The sequence below is a fragment of the Equus przewalskii genome, chromosome 6, assembly GCF_037783145.1.
Source record: "Equus przewalskii isolate Varuska chromosome 6, EquPr2, whole genome shotgun sequence".
In the NCBI taxonomy this organism is placed as follows: Eukaryota; Metazoa; Chordata; class Mammalia; order Perissodactyla; family Equidae; genus Equus; species Equus przewalskii.
The window spans coordinates 71,840,453-71,862,880 of record NC_091836.1 but is presented as its reverse complement, the minus strand read 5'-3'; the positions used below and the strand labels follow the sequence as shown (position 1 = coordinate 71,862,880).

The 22,428-nt window shown below is 35.9% G+C and overlaps 1 protein-coding gene across 10 annotated transcripts in view; it reads left to right on the top strand.

Annotated features, from left to right (window-relative positions):
• NUP98 (nucleoporin 98 and 96 precursor) overlaps window positions 1-22,428 on the top strand; it is a 105,921-nt gene that overhangs the window by 62,923 nt on the left and 20,570 nt on the right. For all 10 annotated transcript variants that reach the window (XM_070626053.1, XM_070626056.1, XM_070626051.1 and 7 more), the window contains 10 exons: window positions 739-1,037; window positions 3,277-3,390; window positions 4,341-4,479; window positions 8,071-8,248; window positions 8,997-9,161; window positions 14,779-14,961; window positions 15,665-15,821; window positions 17,484-17,913; window positions 19,753-19,982; window positions 20,535-20,801. In XM_070626053.1, coding sequence (XP_070482154.1) covers window positions 739-1,037; window positions 3,277-3,390; window positions 4,341-4,479; window positions 8,071-8,248; window positions 8,997-9,161; window positions 14,779-14,961; window positions 15,665-15,821; window positions 17,484-17,913; window positions 19,753-19,982; window positions 20,535-20,801 — 2,162 coding nt within the window. The remainder of the gene's footprint in view (window positions 1-738; window positions 1,038-3,276; window positions 3,391-4,340; window positions 4,480-8,070; window positions 8,249-8,996; window positions 9,162-14,778; window positions 14,962-15,664; window positions 15,822-17,483; window positions 17,914-19,752; window positions 19,983-20,534; window positions 20,802-22,428) is intronic.

Here is a 22,428-nt window from a genome sequence, read left to right as displayed (position 1 = left end):
CATGTCTCATTTTGGATAGGGTTAGTATGCATTTGACACCCCTTATCCCTCTTTAGATAAAGGTTATTTTGTTTGTGATAGTTATTAAAATGATACATAGTCATTGTAACCAAACAACAAAAAACAATCAGTAAAGAAGTATAATAAAAGAGGAAGTAGAAGTGTATATACACTAATCCTTAATAGTTCATTCTATAATTATATTCTTATAGATATATATTGTAGAGATTAGGCATGAATGATATATTTTATAACCTTATTTCCCTTTATTTTAAATGCCTTTTCCTATCAATCTGACTATATCTGCCTTCTCCTTTTTTTAATGACTATAGCCATTATTGTGAATGTAAGCTAATTCGATCACTTCTCTATTAGAGGACCTTTAGATTATACAATATTCCTATATTCAAAATAATGCCTCAGTGAAAAATCCCTGTATATACATCTTCGCACTCCTGTTCTTTTTTCTCTTTGGATAAAATTCTAGTTTGATTTATTATTAATGAAGCATTTACTAATACCTTGCTGATTATAATGTTAAAAATCTAAAATTTTTTCAGTTTTTTATTTTGAAATTCATCACTAGTTATTTGACCCCACATAGTAGCAGACCTTTTTTTTATGTGGAATTACTTAGAATGGTGCCAGACACTTAGTAAAAGCTCAGTAAGGATTGCTGTTGTCATTGTTACTACTGCTACAAGGGGCTAAGATATTGTTTCTATTCTATCTTTTCAGATTCAGTTTCCTGAGCAAACCTGTTGATGAGAACCATCAGCAGGATGGAGATGATGATTCTCTTGTGTCACGTTTTTATACTAACCCTATTGCCAAACCCATTCCTCAAACCCCAGAGAGTGCTGGAAATAAACACAACAGCAGCAGCAGTGTGGATGATACCATCGTTGCATTAAACATGCGTGCTGCCTTACGAAATGGACTGGAAGGAAGCAGTGAAGAGACCTCTTTTCATGAGGAGTCTCTGCAGGATGATCGAGAAGAAATAGAAAATAATACTTACCATATGCACCCGGCAGGTCAGATTTCAGATTGGTACATGGATAATCTCTTATAGTCATTTGAGACCTCTTGTTTGTCACAGATTTTTGACATAGTAGAAGTCAGCTACCTGAACCTTTAGATGTTTTTTAATTGCATTTTATATGTTAACATTTAAACACTTTTCACTTAATGCTTTGGTTGATTTGTAATTCACATGCTTTTTGTACCTTTGGAGTAGTTAAAATTCATGTCACTAAAATTATCCTGTTTTAGTTTAAAGATCCCAAATTTTATAACCAGAGAGACTATCCTTATACTTTTTTATAAACTCAGATAGATTGCTTATTACTTTTTAATTAAAATGATATTGGTAATTATTTCTTATAAGGTTTTTGAGATTTGATTTAGATTAAGTATATAGACCATGATACCTGACATATGTAGGCATTCCAATGGTAGCTGTTGCTATGGTTTTTTATCACCCCAGTTCTGTGCTTTTCTTTCCCCCCAACAGTGAGCTGATTAGTTTTTCCCGAACTAATCCATGAAACCAGTAATATAAACTACAAGATTAGAGTGTCTTGATTGGATACTTAAAGCTTGCCATTTTTCTGTGTTGACGTAACATCTCATTTGGGTTTTAATGAATGTCATTACATTCCCTTTTTTTTTTCTTTTACAGTGTACATACAGTGAAATGCACAGACCTTAAGTGTTCATTTCAGTGAATTTTGGCATATATATACTCAGTTACCTAACAGCTCAATCAAGAGATAGAACATTTCTTTCACCCTGGAAAGTTCCTTTGTGTCCCCATCCCCAGGGAGAAGTCAACCAGTGTGGTTTCTGTCACAGAGATTAATTCTTCTTATTCTTGAACTTCATATAAATGGAATCATACTATACATATGCTTCTTGACTATAATTTTTATGAGATTTCATTCATGATGTATATCTCAATAGTACATTCTTTTTTATTGCTGAGTAATATTCCATTATATAAATATGCCACATTTGGTTTATACATTCTTGCTAGTGAAGATATGAGTTGTTTTACTGTTAACTCTTGAAGCGTCTGTAAAATTTTTCTATATCTAATTTTCTTATTTCCTTCCTATATATCTTCTGACCACTTGGTGCCCTAAGAAAACAGCTTTATACTTTCATATTAAGAATCCCAAATATCTATTGTTTGTGTGTGTATATCTGCATGAATTTGTTATAATACTCCTTTTTTTCCCCAAATACCCAGTCTAGATTTTTTATTGATTATAGTTTTCTCACAAACCTTCTTTGCCATCTCCCAGTTAAAATTCCATTTCCAAGGACATTCTAACAACCCTCTAAACTTTGCCAGTAGAGAATCAAGTTGAGTATACAAGTGGGCATTTCTGGAGGTTAGAGTTTGATCTGATATTGGCCTTAAATTCTTGTCTCTCAGAGAGCAAGTTAGCGTGATCTCTACCTATAAATGGGACAAGGAGTGATTAGAACAAGCACACCAGCGTTCTATTTTCTTTGAGTTTTTCAAAAATCTACCTAGTTGATGCTTTTTAAAATAACACTAATGTAGACCTTGAAGTTTCCGTTGGTCTGTGGGACTTTCTCATGTAGGATTTTTCGTCTTGATTTTCGCTATTTGGGGATGTAAATGTGGAAGATATAAGAGGTTTATGGAAGACAATAGGCTATAAAATAAAAAATATTGGGTTTGGAGTTTTAGCTTCACCTCTACCACTGAATTACTACGTAAGCCAAAGCAGGTTCTCTCCATCCTGAGTTTTGGTATCTTCACGTTTAAAATAAAAGAAAAAGTGGTTAAGTAAGCCTTTCCTAGAATGTGTTCTATGGAATGGGTTTCATAGTGCAGTATGTTAACGGATGTCAGTGAAAACAAGGTTCTGTGATTTAATTAAGTCTCAGAAACACTGGATTAAGTAAAGTTAAATAGGCTTCATTATTTTGCAAGTTCTCAGAGCCTATAATACGCTGTCGTGTGCATGTTACCCAAACGTACTTGCCCATGAAGCTTTTTTTTAAAAAAATACATAGTTTCTCCTAGGAGTATTGTTTCTTAGAAAACCAGTTTGGAAAAATGCTTTACTCCAATAATTTTTTCTTTATATAGTAATTTAGTTACTGATTATTGAGGTAATTTTACAAGTTACTCATTTTGTAGAAAATTTTTTAAAAGAGAAAAGGAGTGAAATAAATATTACCGAAAAGTCCTCTGAGGACAATCAGAATTAATGTTATATTTTCTGTTTGTCATAGGCATTGTTCTTACTAAGGTTGGTTACTATACAATTCCATCTATGGATGACCTTGCTAAAATTACCAATGAAAAAGGAGAGTGCATTGTTTCTGACTTCACTATCGGTCGTAAAGGTGAGTGTGAATTTAGGAGTTGTAGTGTATAAGCCAGAGATCTGCACCTTATTTTTGTAATTAAGAAAAGGAAGCTCTTGGTAACTGGATTTGTTTTTTTCCTACATTTGGACCCACCTTGGCCTGAATAGTAGGCACTGATTGACAAGTACTGAAACAAGACTGTAACCGTAGAACATTCTTTGGTAACAGTTTGGTTTATTGTAGTTTTCTACAATTAAAGGAAATACTGTAAACAGCAGGAAATACTAAGAAAATTGTATAGTTGACAAGAGATGGGTAATATTTAGGTTCAACTTCATGTCATAAAGGTTATTACAGATATAATTTTCTTGGGGAAAAAAAAATCTCATCATGCTGTATTGGATTAAAAAAAGGGCTGAGATCTTTCGACTCATACAGTAGGCTAGGTGCTAAGGGTTGCTTATATTAGCTGCAGTACAGGTATTTGGGAAGAAATTTAAGAAGAATGTTTTGAGGATAACAAAAGTGCTGCAAACATGCAGATGTTAAACCAGAAAAGAATGTCTTTGCTGTCACTCTCTGATACATATTATGGATGAAAACAGCCCATTCAGAGTATTGCTGGGAGATTTAAAATATTGGTTAATTTAAAGCTGCATGGGGCCGGCCCCGTGGCCGAGTGATTAAGTTCGCGCGCTCCGCTGCAGGCAGCCCAGAGTTTCGTCAGTTTGAATCCTGGGCACGGTCATGGCACCACTCATCGAGTCATGCTGAGGCGCCGTCCCACATGCCACAGCTAAAAGGACCCACAGCTAAGAATATACAGCTATGTACCAGGGGGCTTTGGGGAGAAAAAGGAAAAAAAAAGCTTTAAAAAGAAAAAATAAAGCTGCTTGTTTTTTCTGATTATTTACTTATTAGAAGTGTAAAGTAGGTATTTGCCCTCTATATAGGATGAGTTTTTAACTATTTTCTCTGAATTGTAGGTTACGGTTCAATCTATTTTGAAGGAGATGTGAATTTGACAAATCTAAATTTGGATGATATTGTGCATATCCGAAGGAAAGAAGTAATTGTCTACTTAGATGATAACCAGAAACCACCTGTGGGTGAAGGGCTAAATAGGTATGAATTTATTTACATATTTAGAAGATAATCTGCTAAATCACAATTTGTTTCTGTAAACACAAATATGTTCATATTATATATATTTTTCTGCAACTTGCTTTTCTCACTTATCCTACAGTGTGTGCTTATTGTTTCTGTACTTTGATTTAAAAATATAAATCACAAAGAAATACTACACTATGACTTTCTGATTCTTTTTTCTTAATATTATCAGCTCCAACTGTTAGTTTCCAAAAACACTTTTTAGTAGTATTTTATTTTTTCTTATTTCTGCTGTGACTATGGTTAATTTTTCTCTGTATTTTAATGTGAGATGATAGCTTCTAATAGCTCTTTAGAACTTTTATGAAAGGGCCATAGTTAAAATCATTTATGTTTACAGCCTACCGAGATTGAATCATGAAGAAACAAAATCTGAACAACCCTATAACTAATAAGGGAATTGAATCAGTAATTAACTCCCCCCACCCCCACCTCCAAAAAAGCCCGAGACCAGATGGCTTCCCTGGTGAATTCTATCAGACATTTAAAGAATTAACACCACTTCTCCTGAAACTCTTCCAAAAAATTAAAGAGGTGGGAGTACTTCCTAACTCATTCTATCAGGCAAGCATTACCCTGATTCCAAAACCAGAGAAAGATAGTACAAGAAGAGGAAACTACAGACCAATATTCTTGTTGAATACTGATTTCACACTATGACCAAATGGGATTTATTCCTGGAATGCAAGGGTGGTTCAACATATGAAAATCAATCAGTGTATAATACATCACATTTACAGAATGAAGGAAGAAAACCACATGATCATGTCAACTGATACAGAAAAAAACGCTTGACAAAATTTAACACCTTTTTATGATAAAGACACTCAACAAACTAGAGATAGAAGGAAACTATCTCAACGATAATAAAGTCCATATTTGAAACCCACAGCAAATATCATACTCAATAGTGAAAGGCTGAAAGCTTTTCTGCTAAGATCAGGAACAAGACAAAGATGCCCACTTTGCCACTTCTATTCAACATAATACTGGAAGTCTTAGAGCAATTATCCAGAGAAAAAAATACAAGGCATTCAAATTGGAGAGGAAGAAGTAAAATCCTCTCTGCTTGCAGATGACGTGGTCTTATATGTAGAGAAGCCTAAAGATTCCACAATTAAACTTATAAAATTCAGCAAGGTAGCAGGATACAAAATCAACAAGCAAAAATCAGTTGAGTTTCTACAACAATGGACAATCCCAAAAGGAAGTTAAGTAAACAATTGCATGTACAATAGCATCAAAAAGAATAAAATACTTAGGAATGAACTTAACCCAGGAGGCAAAAGACGCTGAAAACTGCAAAACATTGCTGAAAGAAATTAAAGAAAACAGATAAATGGAAAGATATCCTATGTTCATGGGTTGGAGACTTAAAATTGTTAAGATGTCCATACTACCCAAAGCAATCTACAGATTTAATGCAATCTCTATCAAAATCCCAGTAGCATTTTTCTTTTTTTTTTTTTTACAAAAATGGAAAAACCTGTCCTAAAATTATATGAAATCTCAAAGGACCCTGAATAGCCAGACTAATCTTGAAAAGAAAAGAAACTGGAGGACTCACACTTCCTGACTTCAAAACTTACTACAAAGCTATAACCAAAGGAGTGTGGTACTGGCATAAAGACAGACATACAGACTAATGGAAAAAATAGAGAGCCCAGAAATAAACCCCCACATATATGGTTAAATGATTTCAACAAGATTGCTAAGACCATACAGTGGGGAAAGAACAATCTCTTCAATAGGTTTTCCCAACAGGTTTTGGGAAAACTGGATATCCACATGCATAAGAATAAAATTGGACCCTAATCTTATGACATATATAAAAACTAATTCAAAATGGATCAAAGGCCTAAACAAAAGACCTAAAACTATAAAACTCTTAGACTAAAACATAGAGGAAGTTTCATGACATGATTTGACAGGGATTTCCTGGATACGACACTAAAAGCACAAGCAACAATAGTAAAAATAAACAAATTGGACTACATCAAAATTTAAAACTCATGTACATCAAAGAACATAATCAGCAGAATAAAAAGGCAACCTTTAGGTTGGGAGAAAACATTTACAAATCATATATCCAATTAGGAGTTAATAACCAGAATATGAAGAATAATTTTTACAGCTCAACAACAGCAAAACAAATAACCTGATTGAAAATGAGCAAAGAACTTGAATACACATTTCTCCAAAGATGATATACAAATGGCGAACAAGAATATGAAAAGATACTCGACATCACTAATAATTAGGGAAATGCAAATCAAAACCACCATGAGTGATCATACCCATTCTGATGGTGGTTATAAAAAAATGTTTTTCAAAAATGTGGAGAAATTGGAGCTTTGTGCATTGTTGGTGAGAATATAAAATGATGTAGATGCTATGGTAAAGATTATGGGGTGGTTCCTCAAAAAATTAAAAATGATCCAGCAATTCCACGCCTGTGTATATAGCCAAAAGAATTGAAAGCAGGATCTTGAGGAAATATTTACACACCTGTGTTCATAGCACTACTAGTCACAATAGCCAAGAGGTAGAAACAACCCAAGTGTCCATTGACAGATGAATGGATAAACAAAATGTATACGATGGAATATTATTCAGCCTTAAAAAGGAAGGAAATTCTGACTCATTCTGCACAGCATGGATGAACCTTGAGGACGTTATGCTATGTGAAATAAGCTGGTCAGAGAAAGAGAAATACTGTGTGATACCACTTATTTGAGGCATCTAGAGAGTCAAATTCATCAAAACAGACAGTAGAATGGTGGTTGCCAGGGAGAATTGGGAAGTAGTTTTTTTAATGGATATAGAGTTTGTTTTGCAAGATGAAAAAGTTCTTGTGATTGGTTGCACAACAGTGTGAACATATTTAATACTACTGAATGGTATAGTTAGAAATGGTTAAGATAGTAAATTTTATGTTACACCTTTTTACCACAATAAAAATAATGTTTATAAAAGGTAGTTATTATGTGCTAGTCACTGTACTAGGTGCAAGGCATATAGAATGAATAGGACACAGTCCTTGAACTCAGGTATTGATGTTAGAATATATTACCACTGTTCTAATCATCTTCACACTCATTATTTAGTGGTTAATAGTATGATCTTCCTGATACCTTATTCTGCAAGCATTTGTTGTCATTCAGTGGTAGTTGCTGCTGTTGTTACTGTTGTTGTACAACAGCACTTTAAGACCTTCACTACGACGTAGGTCTTAGCACTGGACTATGACCACTGGGCTTGGTCAAGGATGCACAGCTTAAGTGTTAGTAAAATTACATTGGAAATAATTGAGATACTATGGTAGTTTAAAATAAATGGAATTTGACTATTGAATCAGATATTGAGCTAGTTGATTTAGGGGTAATTCCTTTCTCTTAAGTTTACCTACCTTAGGAGGCAAGACAAGTTAAGGAAACACCTGCAGAATAATTCCAAAGTAACACATGTACCTTTATTTGCTATTTATATAGATATTACTTGGCTTTCTTAAATATGAAACATACTTTACTTGGTTGTACGTTACAGGAAGGCTGAAGTTACGTTGGACGGAGTTTGGCCAACGGATAAAACATCTCGTTGTTTAATAAAAAGCCCAGATCGACTTGCCGATATCAACTATGAGGGAAGATTGGAAGCAGTTTCAAGGAAACAGGGAGCTCAGTTCAAAGAGTACCGTCCTGAAACGGGTTCTTGGGTGTTTAAGGTAAAGTCACTTAACTTAGTTCTTATGAATTGTAGGTAGAGTCACAGAATGTTTGTGTTAGAAGAGGTCTTCTCTTAAATTCTCTTTTTACAAATTAGGAAACAGATGTAGAGATACATCATGATTTGCTCCAAATTACCCATCTGTTTAAACCCCAGACCCATAAAGAGCTATTATAAACTTTATGGGCCCATGATTCAAATCCTCTACCACATCCTGTGAGCATTTAGATATACTACTAAGATGTGGTTTTTCTACTGCATGGCGTTATTTAGGGACATCAGGTAGAAAATTTCTTGATAGATGAACTCTTCCTAAGTGTCATTCTTTTAAAGATTTCTAGGGATGTAGAGGTTGACTTCCTCCCTTCCTTGATAGTTTAACCCAATGTTTTCTTTCTCTTTTTGGTCACTTAGATTATTTAACTTGTTGAAGGCCCTTGTGTAGATAAAAAACAACTAGGCAGTATATAAATGTGAAAATAGTAAAGGATCTTTGGATCTGGTTTCGTGTGTTAATATATTAATTTAGTAATTATATGAGCAACTAGTACATGCACCAAACTTTATCTAAATCTTAGAAAAAGGGTAAAGTGTCATAGGTGACGTTTCATTGTGCTTTAAATATTTTGATCTCTCTCATTACCCCCCCACCCCAATTCTGCAAAATTGCAAGGGCAAGTATTATGGAAGCTCTTCTGAATATAATAGTGTTAAAATTGATCTTGTTGGATCCTTCTCTTCCTTAGGTCTCCCATTTTTCTAAGTATGGCCTTCAGGATTCTGATGAAGAGGAGGAGGAACGGCCATCCAAAACTAGTACAAAAAAGTTGAAGACTGCCCCTTTGCCTCCTGCAGGCCAGGCCACACCATTCCAGATGGCTCTTAATGGCAAACCAGCACCTCCACCCCAGGTAGAGAAAGGACAATGAATTTGAATGGAATCCGTGATACAGAAGTTGAAAGCAAGTCATTCAGCTAGTACAAAGCTGTTTGATGATCCCTGGAACTTTGAAGAGTACAAATGTGTTGGCAATCACATTGAGACAAGTAGAAGGGAGGGCATGTGGTGGTACTGGCATCTGTTTTTCACTTGAAAGATTTAAAGAATTCTCTTGGTGTTTGGATCATTCCTTCTACAGATTGTCATTCTTAAACACCTCCCTCTCTCTCAGTTGGACTTGCTGAATTCTCTGCTCAGTGATCAACTTAAGATAGCATTTTGCTTGTGTGGGTTGATGCAAAGTAAAATGTACTTTTGTGGACTACCTGATGTGCAATTTAATCTTGTTCTTTACCTCCGTGTTTTTCTTAAAAGTTCACTTAGCTTTCTGCAAGGGTTTTTAACTCCATTTTTCTCAACTTATTTGCTTATACTTCAGGTAATCTCTTGATATTTGTATTTTAGCAATATATAATCTTTATGAAAATAGATAAAGTTTTAGAATACAAATGAATTATTTGGCTTGGGGAGAGTAGGGGCTGCATTGTTTATTGCAATTACTTGTATCATACTCTTTAGTATTGTTCAGCTAGTATAAACCTTTTGTCCTTTTAGGGAAAGGTTTGTAATTTAAATATCAGGTAGTTTCTTTGCCAACTCATAATGATTTTTACTTTCATTTGGGTGTTATTTAGCTTCAATCAAGTTATAAAAAATTTTTTCTTTGCTGCCATAGAACTTGATAGAGAATTTCTTTGTAAAGCATCCTCTACCTCTCAGCTGCTAAGCAGGACCTTTGGAATTTTTTGTGCTACAATTCTTATGGCTGCTGATTTGTGAGATTTTTATGATTTATTAAATAATTTCTTGGGAGGCATTTTCTGGAGATTGTTGTGTATATATGTCCATATTTGCGCGTACAGGGTGAGGGGAGGGTCTTATAAAAGTGGGAAACGGGAACCATGTCGACTTTTGTGTTTACAATCTTTGTAGCATCTAGAATACCCCTAAGAAATCTCTTCTGAACTAAAAAAATGCTGTAAATGGACTTGGTTTTCCAATTATCCTTGTTCATTTTGTGTGAATCATATCCTTTGTATAATTGCTTTCTTTCCAAAGTGTTTTTTGATCTTACATTATGTGTATTTCTTAGGATAAGAGTCAGTTAGCCTTATATTCTGCCAATAAAAGTAATTATGTAGGATCCTAAAGATACACTTGAAAAAGAAAAGCGTCATCTGTGGATGGACAGACAGCAAATTTATGTAATGTTGACCATCAGTGGTTTTTAGGCTCTTTACTTTCCAGAATACAAATAGTAAGAGATAATTATAAATTCCTGTGATGACAGACACTTCACTAGGTGAGAGCTTGTTGAAAAGATGAGCACCCAAAAATTTCACAAGAACAAGGTTCTAGGAAAAAGAGATGATAAGGATCAAAATGAGCAAAGAGAATACAGTGATTAGGGATCTTTTTCAGATACCTCCTTTGATTGAAGAAGTGGATGGTCTGACTTTTTGCATGGGAAAAGCAGAAATGGGAGATGTTGGTAGAGTTGTTTAGAAATTCAGGCTAATGTGTTAGAACAGTAATGTGGGACTCTAGAGAACTCTTCATTCATATTGCCCAGTGACCTAAGTGAGGCAGGGGGGAAATGCCATTGGTTGCACAGTTTTTAGTTATTAGTACCAAAGGCCTAGATTTTACTTGGCGTGATGAAAATACTTGAGCCATGTGAATGAACTCGCAAAAGACAGCATGATCTCTTCTCATCTCAACGTCAAGATGACTATCTTCACCCCGTCACCTGGCCCCTGTAGAGGTTGATTTCCATGATAACGATGTTCCTTTAGTCTGCTGTAGCATTTTTCTTTTTCCTGTACACAATCTCAGGTTCTCTCTCTGACTTTGTGGAGTTGGGGGAGTTCTTTAGGTATTAGGAAGATTTACATTTTTGTTCAGTGGTCACGTTTATTCTACCGCCTTTTATGTAATATCCTCAGTCCCCTCTTTGCAGTTTGTTCTTAAGCCTCGCTTTGCTCCTAAGAGAACAAGTTAATCTAAGCAACGAGAAAACATAAAGGAAACTAAAATTTTATGTAATCTTCCCTTCTATGTCTTTTTAGAGAAAATGTTAGTGAAAATTCATCACACAGATGAATTTGGGTGATTTCAGCAACATTTTGTTTGGTAGTTAGAACATTAGTTCCAAAATGCTGATCTGAGATCCAGTTTTCAGCTGACTGCATCAATACCTCGGTAAGCTTTGATTCATGGGGCTCAGACATATTTATATTTTAAATGCTTTTCCCCAGGTGACTGAGATATGCAGCCAGGTCACTGTTTATTGAAAAACCTCAGATCTTTGGGATCAGGCAGAGAGATGTGTAGTTTTTTACCTCAGCCTTATACTGAAGTGTAACTTGTGTTTAGTATCATCAAGGCAGACTAGTTGACTTGCTCAGCAATTTAGCATTGTTCACTCAGTATATTCAATTAAATTTTAAAAAATTTTTAAAGGAAAAAAGTGATTAAGATTTAGAAGAGTATTCCATTGCGTCTTGTGTACACTTAAAAAAAAATAAGATGGCAGCTATTTAAACTTATCCAATGAATCAATATATTTTAATATATATTTTATATTTTTATGTAGTTTATATATATTGCATATATATAAAATAATTCTGTAGCCACAAGCCTCTTTGCTTCAGATATTAATGTTATAGAGTCCTATGCCTTCTGTAGTAATATCCCTGAATGTATGTGTGGAAACATACACACTTAACTTTGATGTGCCCTTGAAACTCTGACATGGATTTTCTCTTGAGAATGCAATATTGTTGATAAGGCTGATTTTCCACCAAAATGAATATAAAACATTCTTTGTCCTTAGAAGACTAGTTGTTTTGGAGGCGGGCAACGGTAGTGTTTATACTGGGTTAAAGTATTTTGATGAGAGGACAGTATGAATTATTTTCAAACCTGTTTGACCGTGGACTGGTTGTTTACCATTTGCTAAATAATGGTGTCTTGATTTTACTATACCTGCTTGAATTACTTGACCTGCTGGATTAAGAGATGAGATGATCCATCTTTAGGGTACTGGCAGAGCTTTGTTTGTATGAGGAAGATTCTTTTGAGTTGGAGAGTGGAGGTTTGTCAAATCATTAAAAGTTCAGTCGTGAAATCTCATCCTCCATATATCTTAATAGTCATTTTACAGATATTATCTGGGTACTGGGTATTTGGAATGTACTGTGCTGATATTTAGACATAAATAAGATACCCCCCGTTCAGGAGATTACAGTGTAGGAAAGAGAGGTTTAGAATGATACTCTATTTGGCTGCTTCTCCCATTTCTTTTCCATAGACCTCCCAGGGGCTTCCTTTTTTTTTCCTCCTCAATTCCTTTTGAGCCATCATTTTTTTATTAGTCTACTTTTCTTTCCAGGACTGGCTTTGGAAAAACACCTGATCTCCCAAGATTTCTCTGAAAATAAGTACTCAGACTTATGTATACTTGTTCACGTATAGGTGGTGCTAGGAGCTTACCAGATCCTCATAGTTTCATAGTAATTCACTTCCCCCTTGTCCACTTATTAGATGATATCTCATAGCTTTGAAATCTATGCATGAGGGTGGAGCGAATAAAACCTTGATCTTTAGCGTTCTTCTTAAAGATATGCAGGGTGTCTTAGGTCTCTAATCTAGTTATTTGATGAAATCTTCCATTTTGCCTAAAAATGTTCTAAGTGAATCTCTCATGCGTTAATGTTATTCCTGTGTTGAGTAGTGTAATAAGTTGGAACCATCCTCTCTCTTCTTTCTTTCCTCCCACTTTTCCTCTCTCCTTTTTATTCTTTCATAGTTATTAATTGCTTTTTTCACTGTGTGCCAGGCACTGCCTTAGGCAATAAAAATAGCAAAGAAAGTGTTCAGTGAATGTTGAATTTAATGATGTGCTTGGTGTTGCATATAGAAAACAGTAGGCCATAATCTCTGTTTTCAAGCCTTGACAATCTGGTGGGGCAAAGACAGATATGCAAGAAATTATAATACATCGTGATACATTGTATAAAATAGATAGAGACTTGGTGTTGTGGGAGCCCAACAAAGGACAGTATCCTAACTGACAGATTGTCAGAGAGAGGGTGGGGAGTTTCAGAACTTTTCTTAAAAGTGAATTGGTTTAAAATTAACACATTAGGGAACCATTGGGATAAGAGTGTTCCCATAATTCTTGTAATTATAATAGGAGCATCGTCACCAGGGTTGCAACCCGCCCCCCCCCCATTCAAAACATCAAAGTAGATAGGCCTGCCTGTACCCTCCCCAATAGGTAAAAAGTAGTATCATCTTTGCCTTTAGACCATTATCTAGCTTCCAGTTTTGTTAGAGCACTCCTTGGGGATTGTTCACATCTTAAGGAGCAATTCACCATGCATCCAACACCTCAATTTTTCTACAATTATAAATGGGAGCAGACAGTCTTTTAGTAAGGATATTTGTTAAAGGAATACAGGAGAGTAATAGCTAATATACCATTAAAAAATTATGCTAATGATTGTTTCTTTCTCTAAAGAAGTCATGAATTTTTTTTTAAACTACTTGTTGCATCCATCTGAGGTTTAGCCTGAAATAGGCCACTCATGAAAGATAAGCCAAAAATTGTGGAAGGTTAATAATCCACAAATCTACAAATAATCTAAAATAATTGGTAGAACTTTTTGAATTGAGAATATTTTGTGAATTGGCTTAGCCACTTGTTAATATTTTACCAGGTCATATGCAAGTTTAGAATATATTTAGTGAATTTGTACTGAACTGGTACCATTTTACAGTGTGCTTCAGCTTTATGAGTGTTTACTTTTCACGCCATAAACTGTTAGTCATGACTATATATTTAAAACTGCTTAATAAATATAACTCTTGACACTTTTAAATATAGAAGAATTATTCCCAGATTAAAATTGTTCCTAATGTTACTACTTTGTTCTCCCTTTTGGGAAATTAGAGTAGACAGTCCTCGTATCTTACATGGTACTGCACAGGTAAGAACCCAGCTGTCCTTAGGATTCAGTCACCCAAAAGATAAATTCCAGGCACAAAGTTGTGTTTACTAGAAATTTATTTTGAAATGTTTTCTTTAAGAAAATATAAAGTTACTAGATACTTTGATATTTGTACCTTTTATTCTTTTTTCCCAATGGCTTCTGGCTATAAGGTAGTGTGAGGGCAGGGTGACCCTTTGCAAATCGGAAAATTACAGTTGCTAGCTAAATCAGGTAAGGCATAGCCTTTGTCCACCATTTGTTCAGTATGGGTACTGGCTTAGGTTCCAGACACTGTATTACAAAAGGGTCAATTCATCCATCCATCATTTGGATCCCAAGTACTTATAGGAGAATTAGGGAGTATTGTTGTTAAATCCTCTTTAGCAAATATGCTCCTCACATTGTGACAGAATGGGCAGGATTTAATATTGCTGTATCATATTCTGAATAAACTAAATATGGTCTAGAAGCTCTGTGTCTATTCGGTGTATTTAATGCTGCTTTCCTGATCTATCTTTCTGCTATCTACAGAGCCAGAGCCCAGAGGTGGAACAGTTAGGGAGGGTTGTGGAACTGGACAGTGACATGGTAGATATCACCCAGGAGCCAGTTTTGGATTCCGTGTTAGAAGAGAGCGTGCCTGAGGATCAGGAACCTGTATCCGCCTCAACACACATTGCATCTTCACTGGGAATTAATCCACATGTCTTACAGGTGAAGTCCTAACCCACCCTTACTACAACAGGAAGCCAAACTAATGTATCTCCCTTGTATAACATTGGGCCTCTTCCTTGGTTATTGATTTAAGAGCTTTGAGTCCTTACTGGAATGAGAAAAAAACAGGAATATGGCCAATGTTTGGGCCACATTTTCCCATTCGGGGGGAAGGGTATATTAAGATTCAGAAGACCTGGATTCTAATCCCAGTTTTGTAACTATTACTGTGTGACTTTAGGCAAGTCATTTAACATCTGTGAGCACTGATTTTTCTCTATAAAATATTACGTTTTTACTTCACAGAGTGGTTTTGAGGCTCTGGAAAGTGCCCCACAAAAGTTAAACCTAGTAGATAGAGGTTTCTTTAAGCTCTGTCTCAACTTCCTCCTGCTAATGCCTTTTGGCATGTTATGAGTTTAGCCTTTGGCTTATGTTTGACTTTGAAATCATTCATTCAGCAAACGTGATCAACTGCTCTGTGTCGGGCTCTGGCAAGACTCTGTAGATACAAAGAAGAGGAGTATTATATAACTTGTACCCTTCAGGCACATACAGTGTACTAGAGTCAGTCACACAAATATACTAGCTCTGTACACAGCCTTGAGGCAGAGTGATTTATTGGTGGTTGTAAACTGCATTTTTCTTTTATGGCCTTTGGATTTGGGGGAACACATTCATTCTATAGATATTGCCTTTTTAGATCATGAAAGCATCATTGCTTGCTGATGAAGAAGATGTAGATACGGTCCTGGATCAACGCTTCAGTCGCCTTCCTTCTAAAGCAGATACATCTCAAGAAATCTGTTCTCCCAGACTCCCCATTTCAGCATCCCACTCATCAAAATCCCGTTCATTAGGTATTGTAAAAGATGCTATTTTACAAAAAAACTGTAAAGTCCTACTATTTTTTTAATTGCTGTAACATTGGTTTATAATATATAAATTTCAGGTGTACATCATTATATGTTTTGATTTCTGTGTAGATTACATCATGTTCACCACCCAAAGACTAATTACCATCCAACACCACACACATGTGCCTAATCACCCCTTTCACCCCCCTCTCTACTTCCTTCCCCTCTGGTAACCACCAATCCAGTCTTTATTTCTATGTGTGTGTTTGTGTTGTTTTTACCTTCTAGTTATGAGTGAGATCATACAGTATTTGAAAGTCCTCCTTTTCATATATCTTTTAAGCTGAGTCGACTTCTCTAGCAAATATCCCCCTAAAGGCATGTGATGTAAAGATACTAAGAGGAAATGTACTCTTAAACAATATCTGTTAGGTGGGGCCAGTTTTTGAAAACTATGATTAGCTTTGTTGATGCAGATGCAGAAGTTGTAGGGAGAAAAAAGCATTTGTGGTTTGTTTAGTCATATTTTTATTTTCTTATGAATGTAGATTAGATAGTAAGCACAGATTTCCTGATTTTTATTACATCTTAAAGGAATCAGCAAGTTTTCCTGCACTGTACTCTTTGTATAGTCTTAACACTATCCTTACTGCCTTCTAGGGGTAAATGTTACTCCTCAGAATGCACAAAACTTGTCAGATTTCTGCTTTTTCCTAAACCTTCCCAAATTCCCAGGGAAGTTTGATTTTAAAGCTTTCTCTTTTCTCTTCTGGTAGGCTTGTAACTGTTTGGGGTTGGAGACAGAATATTGATGTCAACAAAGGACTTAAGCAGGTGTAATTTCAAAATGTTTTGAAAGCCAAAGGAGCTACCAGGAAGAGAGTTGTTTATGTTGCCTGAAAAACTAAATGTTTATTTTTCAATTCTTTTAAGTACCCAACAGCCTTTTCCATAAGCGACACTACATGAAAATCTCATACTAACTTCTTGCTTTAGACAGGATCCATATAAAATTGAAAAACATGCAATAGTAACAAGAAATGTCCTTATGAGGGGCGCATATGCAATCACAAGGTGCCTCCATGAGTTTTTGTTTCCTTCTGTCTAGCACTGAGCATTAAAGTGGTGAGAATTTGAGTTGTAATCTTATTAACCTTCTTATTTTGACTAAGAAAGGGTTACATTTGGCATTCCCATAAGGAAATGAGCATTCGTGTCAGACTTACCTGGGCTTATCTCTGAGTCCTGTCACTTAGTAGCTTTGTGGATTTGGATAAGTCACTTAATCTGAGCCCAGTTTTCTCCCCTATAAAATGAGGATGATAATGTTCTTCATTTAAAGTTGGTGAAGGATAAAATGAAATCTTGTATACAATTGCTTATACAGAGTCTGCTGCATGTAAGTGCTAGATAATCTTTTTAAATAGTAGTAGTAGTGTTTGTTATTAGTGTTGTTATTGTTGTTGACATCATCATCATTAGAATTCCTGCCTTGATTTCCTGGTTGAAAGAGTAATTTCTGCAGCATCTAACTTGCCCTGCTTCTGGTAATCTTTATCTGATTTAATTAGTTTTGTGACTCTATAATTTTAGCCTCACTGTTGGTTGTTGTTCAAGAAGCAATAGACTGCATTTTCTAATAGTCTTTTTCCCCCCTTATTTTAGTTGGTGGGTTACTACAATCAAAATTTACAAGTGGAGCTTTTCTTCCACCAAGTGCCTCTGTGCAAGAATGTCGCACTCCCAGAGCATCGTCTTTGATGAATATCCCATCCACATCCCCTTGGTCTGTCCCTCCAACCCTGACCTCTGTGTTTTCAGTGCCCAGCCCAGCTCCTGAGGTTCAGTTGAAAACAGTGGGTACACGCAGACAACCAGGCCTAGTACCTCTTGAAAAGTCTGTCACCTATGGCAAGGGCAAACTCTTGATGGACATGGCCCTATTTATGGGACGCTCATTTCGAGTTGGTTGGGGCCCCAACTGGACTCTTGCTAATAGCGGAGAACAGCTGAGTGGCTCTCATGAACTGGAAAATCATCAGATTGCTGATTCTATGGAATATGGATTCCTGCCTAATCCTGTAGCTGTTAAATCGTGAGTCACATTTCCTTGTGCTTTTTGAGAAAGGCAACATGGTAGTTGAGAAGAAACTTTTCATCATCAGACCCAAGGTCAGGTCTCTGCTTAGTGATCATTCTACGAATATTCTTAGCACAATTTTAGATAGCAGAAGATAACTGTGTATTAAAAACTAAAATGATTAGTAGGATAAACAGAGTTATCATTTCTTCATCAAGATATGAAGAAATATAATACTTGATAGTTAAATTTTAGTTGGAAAAGTAAGCCCCAAAGCTAGTGCTGCAGCATTCCTTGGGTTTTCATCCTTATTGCATTAGTCATTTTTTCTGTTATTCTCACTTAGATATTGGTGACTTCTTGACATATAAGGCATATTCTCAACTATGCCTATTTCCTATATCTTAGACCTGATAAGGTGAATGTATAAACCAGATAATTCAAATTCATGCATAAGTATTCGGAAATAAAGTGACTTTCTGATAACTATATGTTACATATTTCTACACAGTCCCCACCATTAACATGTACATATGTGTGCTTATAATTCTAAATACACTTCATATATATATTATATATATAATAATATATATGTATGCTGTACAGATTATATATATTCTTTTCCAGTGGTTATTGGCAGCATGCATACAGTTGTTTTGTGCCAAATATGTAACATTTTCCTATTTACTTTTTATAACAAATTGTGCTGTCTTTACTATAGATTAAGTGACTGTGATCACCTATTATCCTTAGTTTTTAAAGCTGACTTTGAAGAAACAAAAAACAACAGCGGGGCCAGCCCAGTGGCCAAGTAGTTAAGTTCGCATTCTCCACTTTGGTGGCCCAGGGTTTTGCTGGTTCAGATCCTGGGCACAGACCCAGCATCGCTCATCAAGCATACTGAGGTGGCGTCCCACATAGCAGAACTAGAAGGACCCACAACTAAAATATACAACTGTGTACTGGGGGACTTTGGGAAGAAGAAGAAGAAGGAAGAAAACATTGGCAACAGATGTTAGCTCAGGGCCAATCTTTAAAACAAAAGATAGAAATTTTTTAAAAAACAGCAACATCTCTTAAACCTCACAGTTAGGAATGTTGATCCTAAACCTAGGTTATGCATGATGTTATATTTTGGAGGTTGTTAACATCAATCTTAAAAATTGGATCAAAGCTGGGGCTGGCCCCGTGGCCGAGTGGTTAAGTTCGTGCGCTCCGCTGCAGGCAGCCAGTGTTTCGTTGGTTCGAATCCTGGGCGCGGACATGGCACTGCTCATCAAACCACGCTGGGGCAGCGTCCTACATGCCACAACTAGAAGGATCCACAACTAAAATATACAACTATGTACCGGGGGGCTTTGGGGAAAAAAAAGGAAAAAATAAAATCTTTAAAAAAAAAAAAAAAATTGGATCAAAGCCACATTGACTATATGCTCAGCTTATTTTAGAGTCAGCTCTTCAGTATCGATAAGCTTAGCCTTGTAACTTGTATTACCTCAGTAAGTATAATTTGAGAAACTACTATCCCACAACAGCTTTTAGCCCTTGGATTTCATAGTATCCAGGTACATGCTGAAGCCAGTTCTAAGTCTTACTGTACTGCTTCCCATACTTGTTATAACCTGGCCTAAGAACCCTTTGTATTCTGAATGCATAGGTCAGATAATTTGTTTACTCAGTATATAGCACATCCCATTATAGTTTGACTTTAGGAAACCAAATTTCTTTAAAATCACAGTGGAATGTTTTCCATTCTATTTGTAATCATAAAAAGAAGCAACGGTTTGGTTGTAGGAAAATTCTAGCATCTGTCCTATCTTTATTTTCTATCTTGTTTGTTATTTGCCCTTGTAGCCTAACTGAGTCCCCATTCAAAGTTCATTTGGAAAAGCTAAGTTTGAGACAAAAGAAGCCAGATGAAGACCTGCAATTATACCAGACCCCTCTGGAGCTCAAATTGAAACATAGCACTGTCCACGTGGATGAGCTGTGTCCTCTCGTTGTCCCCAATCCAGGAGTTGCTGTCATTCATGACTATGCAGACTGGGTTAAGGAAGCATCAGGAGACTTACTGGAAGCACAAAGTGAGTATGGACTATGCTTTTATCCTTTGATCCCAGGAACAGGGGTAAGAGCATGTGTTCATAGGAGGACAAATTTCTTTATGCCAATGTAGTAGGTAGATCCCTGAGCTTGCGCTTGTCTGTAGCTGAATTGGGATGGGCAAAATCCCAAGCAAGAAGAAATTATATCATTGTTTGCAATTACTCTTATGCCCTTTAACATAGAAGTCTTTGTTCAAAGGAACTGTAGCCAGTCACATCCCTTGGAGTTCTGAAATTACATTCCTTCTCCCACCCAGAGAACATAGGGAGAGAGAGATTGACTCCTTCTTGCTTTTCTAAATCCTGCTCATTCTTTCATGTCCAGCTCAAGTCCCAGTTGGTCTTCCCAACAACTTTGTAAGCTCGTGAGACACAGCTGAGTGAGGTGGAGGCAGATTCAGGGAGATCAACCTGAGTGGTTGTTCAAGGTGTCTGTTGGTTTATATATTTTTAGCCACAATTAGAGAATGCCCTTTCTGTAGTTATTGTAAGATTTCATGTCATAGCATTGTTTTCCTGTTCCTTCCTTAGTTGTGAAGCACTGGAGCCTTACATGGACATTATGTGAAGCTCTGTGGGGCCACCTGAAGGAGCTTGACAGCCAGCTGGATGAACCCAGTGAATACATTCAGATTCTGGAGCGAAGAAGAGCTTTCTCTCGCTGGCTATCTCAGACTGCTGCACCTCAGATTGAGGAGGAAGTCTCTTTAACCCGAAAAGACAACCCTGTGGAAGCTGTCTTCAGCTACCTCACGGGCAAGAGGATCAGTGAGGCCTGCTCTCTGGCCCAGCAGTCAGGTAGGGCATAGCGTCCTTCTCTGCACCCCTGCCTACTTCCTACTCACTGTCCCTCCCCCTTAATTGTGGATTTGCCTTTGTCTTCTAACCTGAGAGTAAGTAAAGACTTCCCAGGGAGATGGCTGGTTACTCCAGAATAGAGACTGTGTCTTCTAGTTTTCTTTTTAGAACCTCAAACATTAAATTTACTTAACTAAAATTATTTTAATTTTATATGCTACTTAAACATTTGTAGTGAAACCAGAAAATGCAGATAAGCAAAAAGCAATAAACCAAAATCACCTAAATCCTTTAATACTATTCACTACAAATATTTCAGTGTGCAATTTGTACTTGGACTGTTTACTTTGTAATATGTAAAATATATACAAATATGTGCACACAGCATCATATGCATGTAAAGTTTTCAAAGATGGTATTCTGCTATATATATGTATACTCTGTTCTTTCACATAATACCTTACAAATGTCCTATAATATAGATATAATAGTCAAATGCTTCTGTATTCTTTTAGCTATAAATGTACCCTGTTGACAGATTCCTTTTTTGACATTTAGGCTCCCCCTCCATAAGCAATACTCTGAATCTCTTAAATGTTTTTTTTGCATTGATTCACTTATTTCATTCAAATAAATATGTAGAAGTTTAATTTCTGGATTGAGATTGTTACTTAACTTTTTTTAAGAACTTCCCATATATATTTGTGCTTTTTTAGTTCTTCCATCAATGAGAGACATTCAGCAAGTACTTAATAACCATCTAGACACAAATCTTGATAAGAATAAGGATGACATAGTTCAATTTAATCTACATATAATTGGATTCTTAAACGTTGCTTATTGGAACCTAATTTATCTGAAGCTAACTAGTTAGAGCCATCAACTGGATTTATTTTTTGAGAGCTTGGCCAAGTTGGGGATTATAAGGAACAAATCACAGGAAAAGCTGAAATCAGTGACTTATATAACTGGCCAGTTGCATTCCACTATCACTACATATTTAGCTCATTGCCTTTTGTGGTCTGTATACATTTGTACAGTGAAAACTTGTCATCAGGATTGACCTTCTATAAAGTTATAAAGATTATGAGTCATTAAGAAAATAATGTTATGCTAACCAGCACATGTATCTGTAGCAGAAGAGGATCTTAAGGAATGCCAGAAGTCAAATCCTTAGATTGATTATTCATTCACAAACTACTCTTTTCTCCTTTTTTTCCCTTACCCTAAGGTTGAATTTTTGGCAAGGCACTACTTTTCAACTTACTTTTCTTCACTACCTCCACTTTCAATAACTGATAGAACAATTAGACAGAAAATCAAGAATATAGAATATTTGAACAACAGTTCAACCAGTGTTACCTGATATCTACCCAACGAGAAGAGACCTCATATCAATTACTTAAGCTTCTACCTTAAGAAACTAGCAAAGGAAGAGTAAACTAAACCCAAAGGTAGAAGAAGGGAGGAAATAATAAAGATTAGAATAGAAATCAATGAAAAGGAAAACAAAGGCAATAGAGAAATCAATAAAACCAAAAGTTAGTTTTGTGGAAAGATCAAGAAAGTTTACAAAGCTTTAACTACACTGACCATGAGAAAAAGAGGAAAGACACAGATTGCCAAA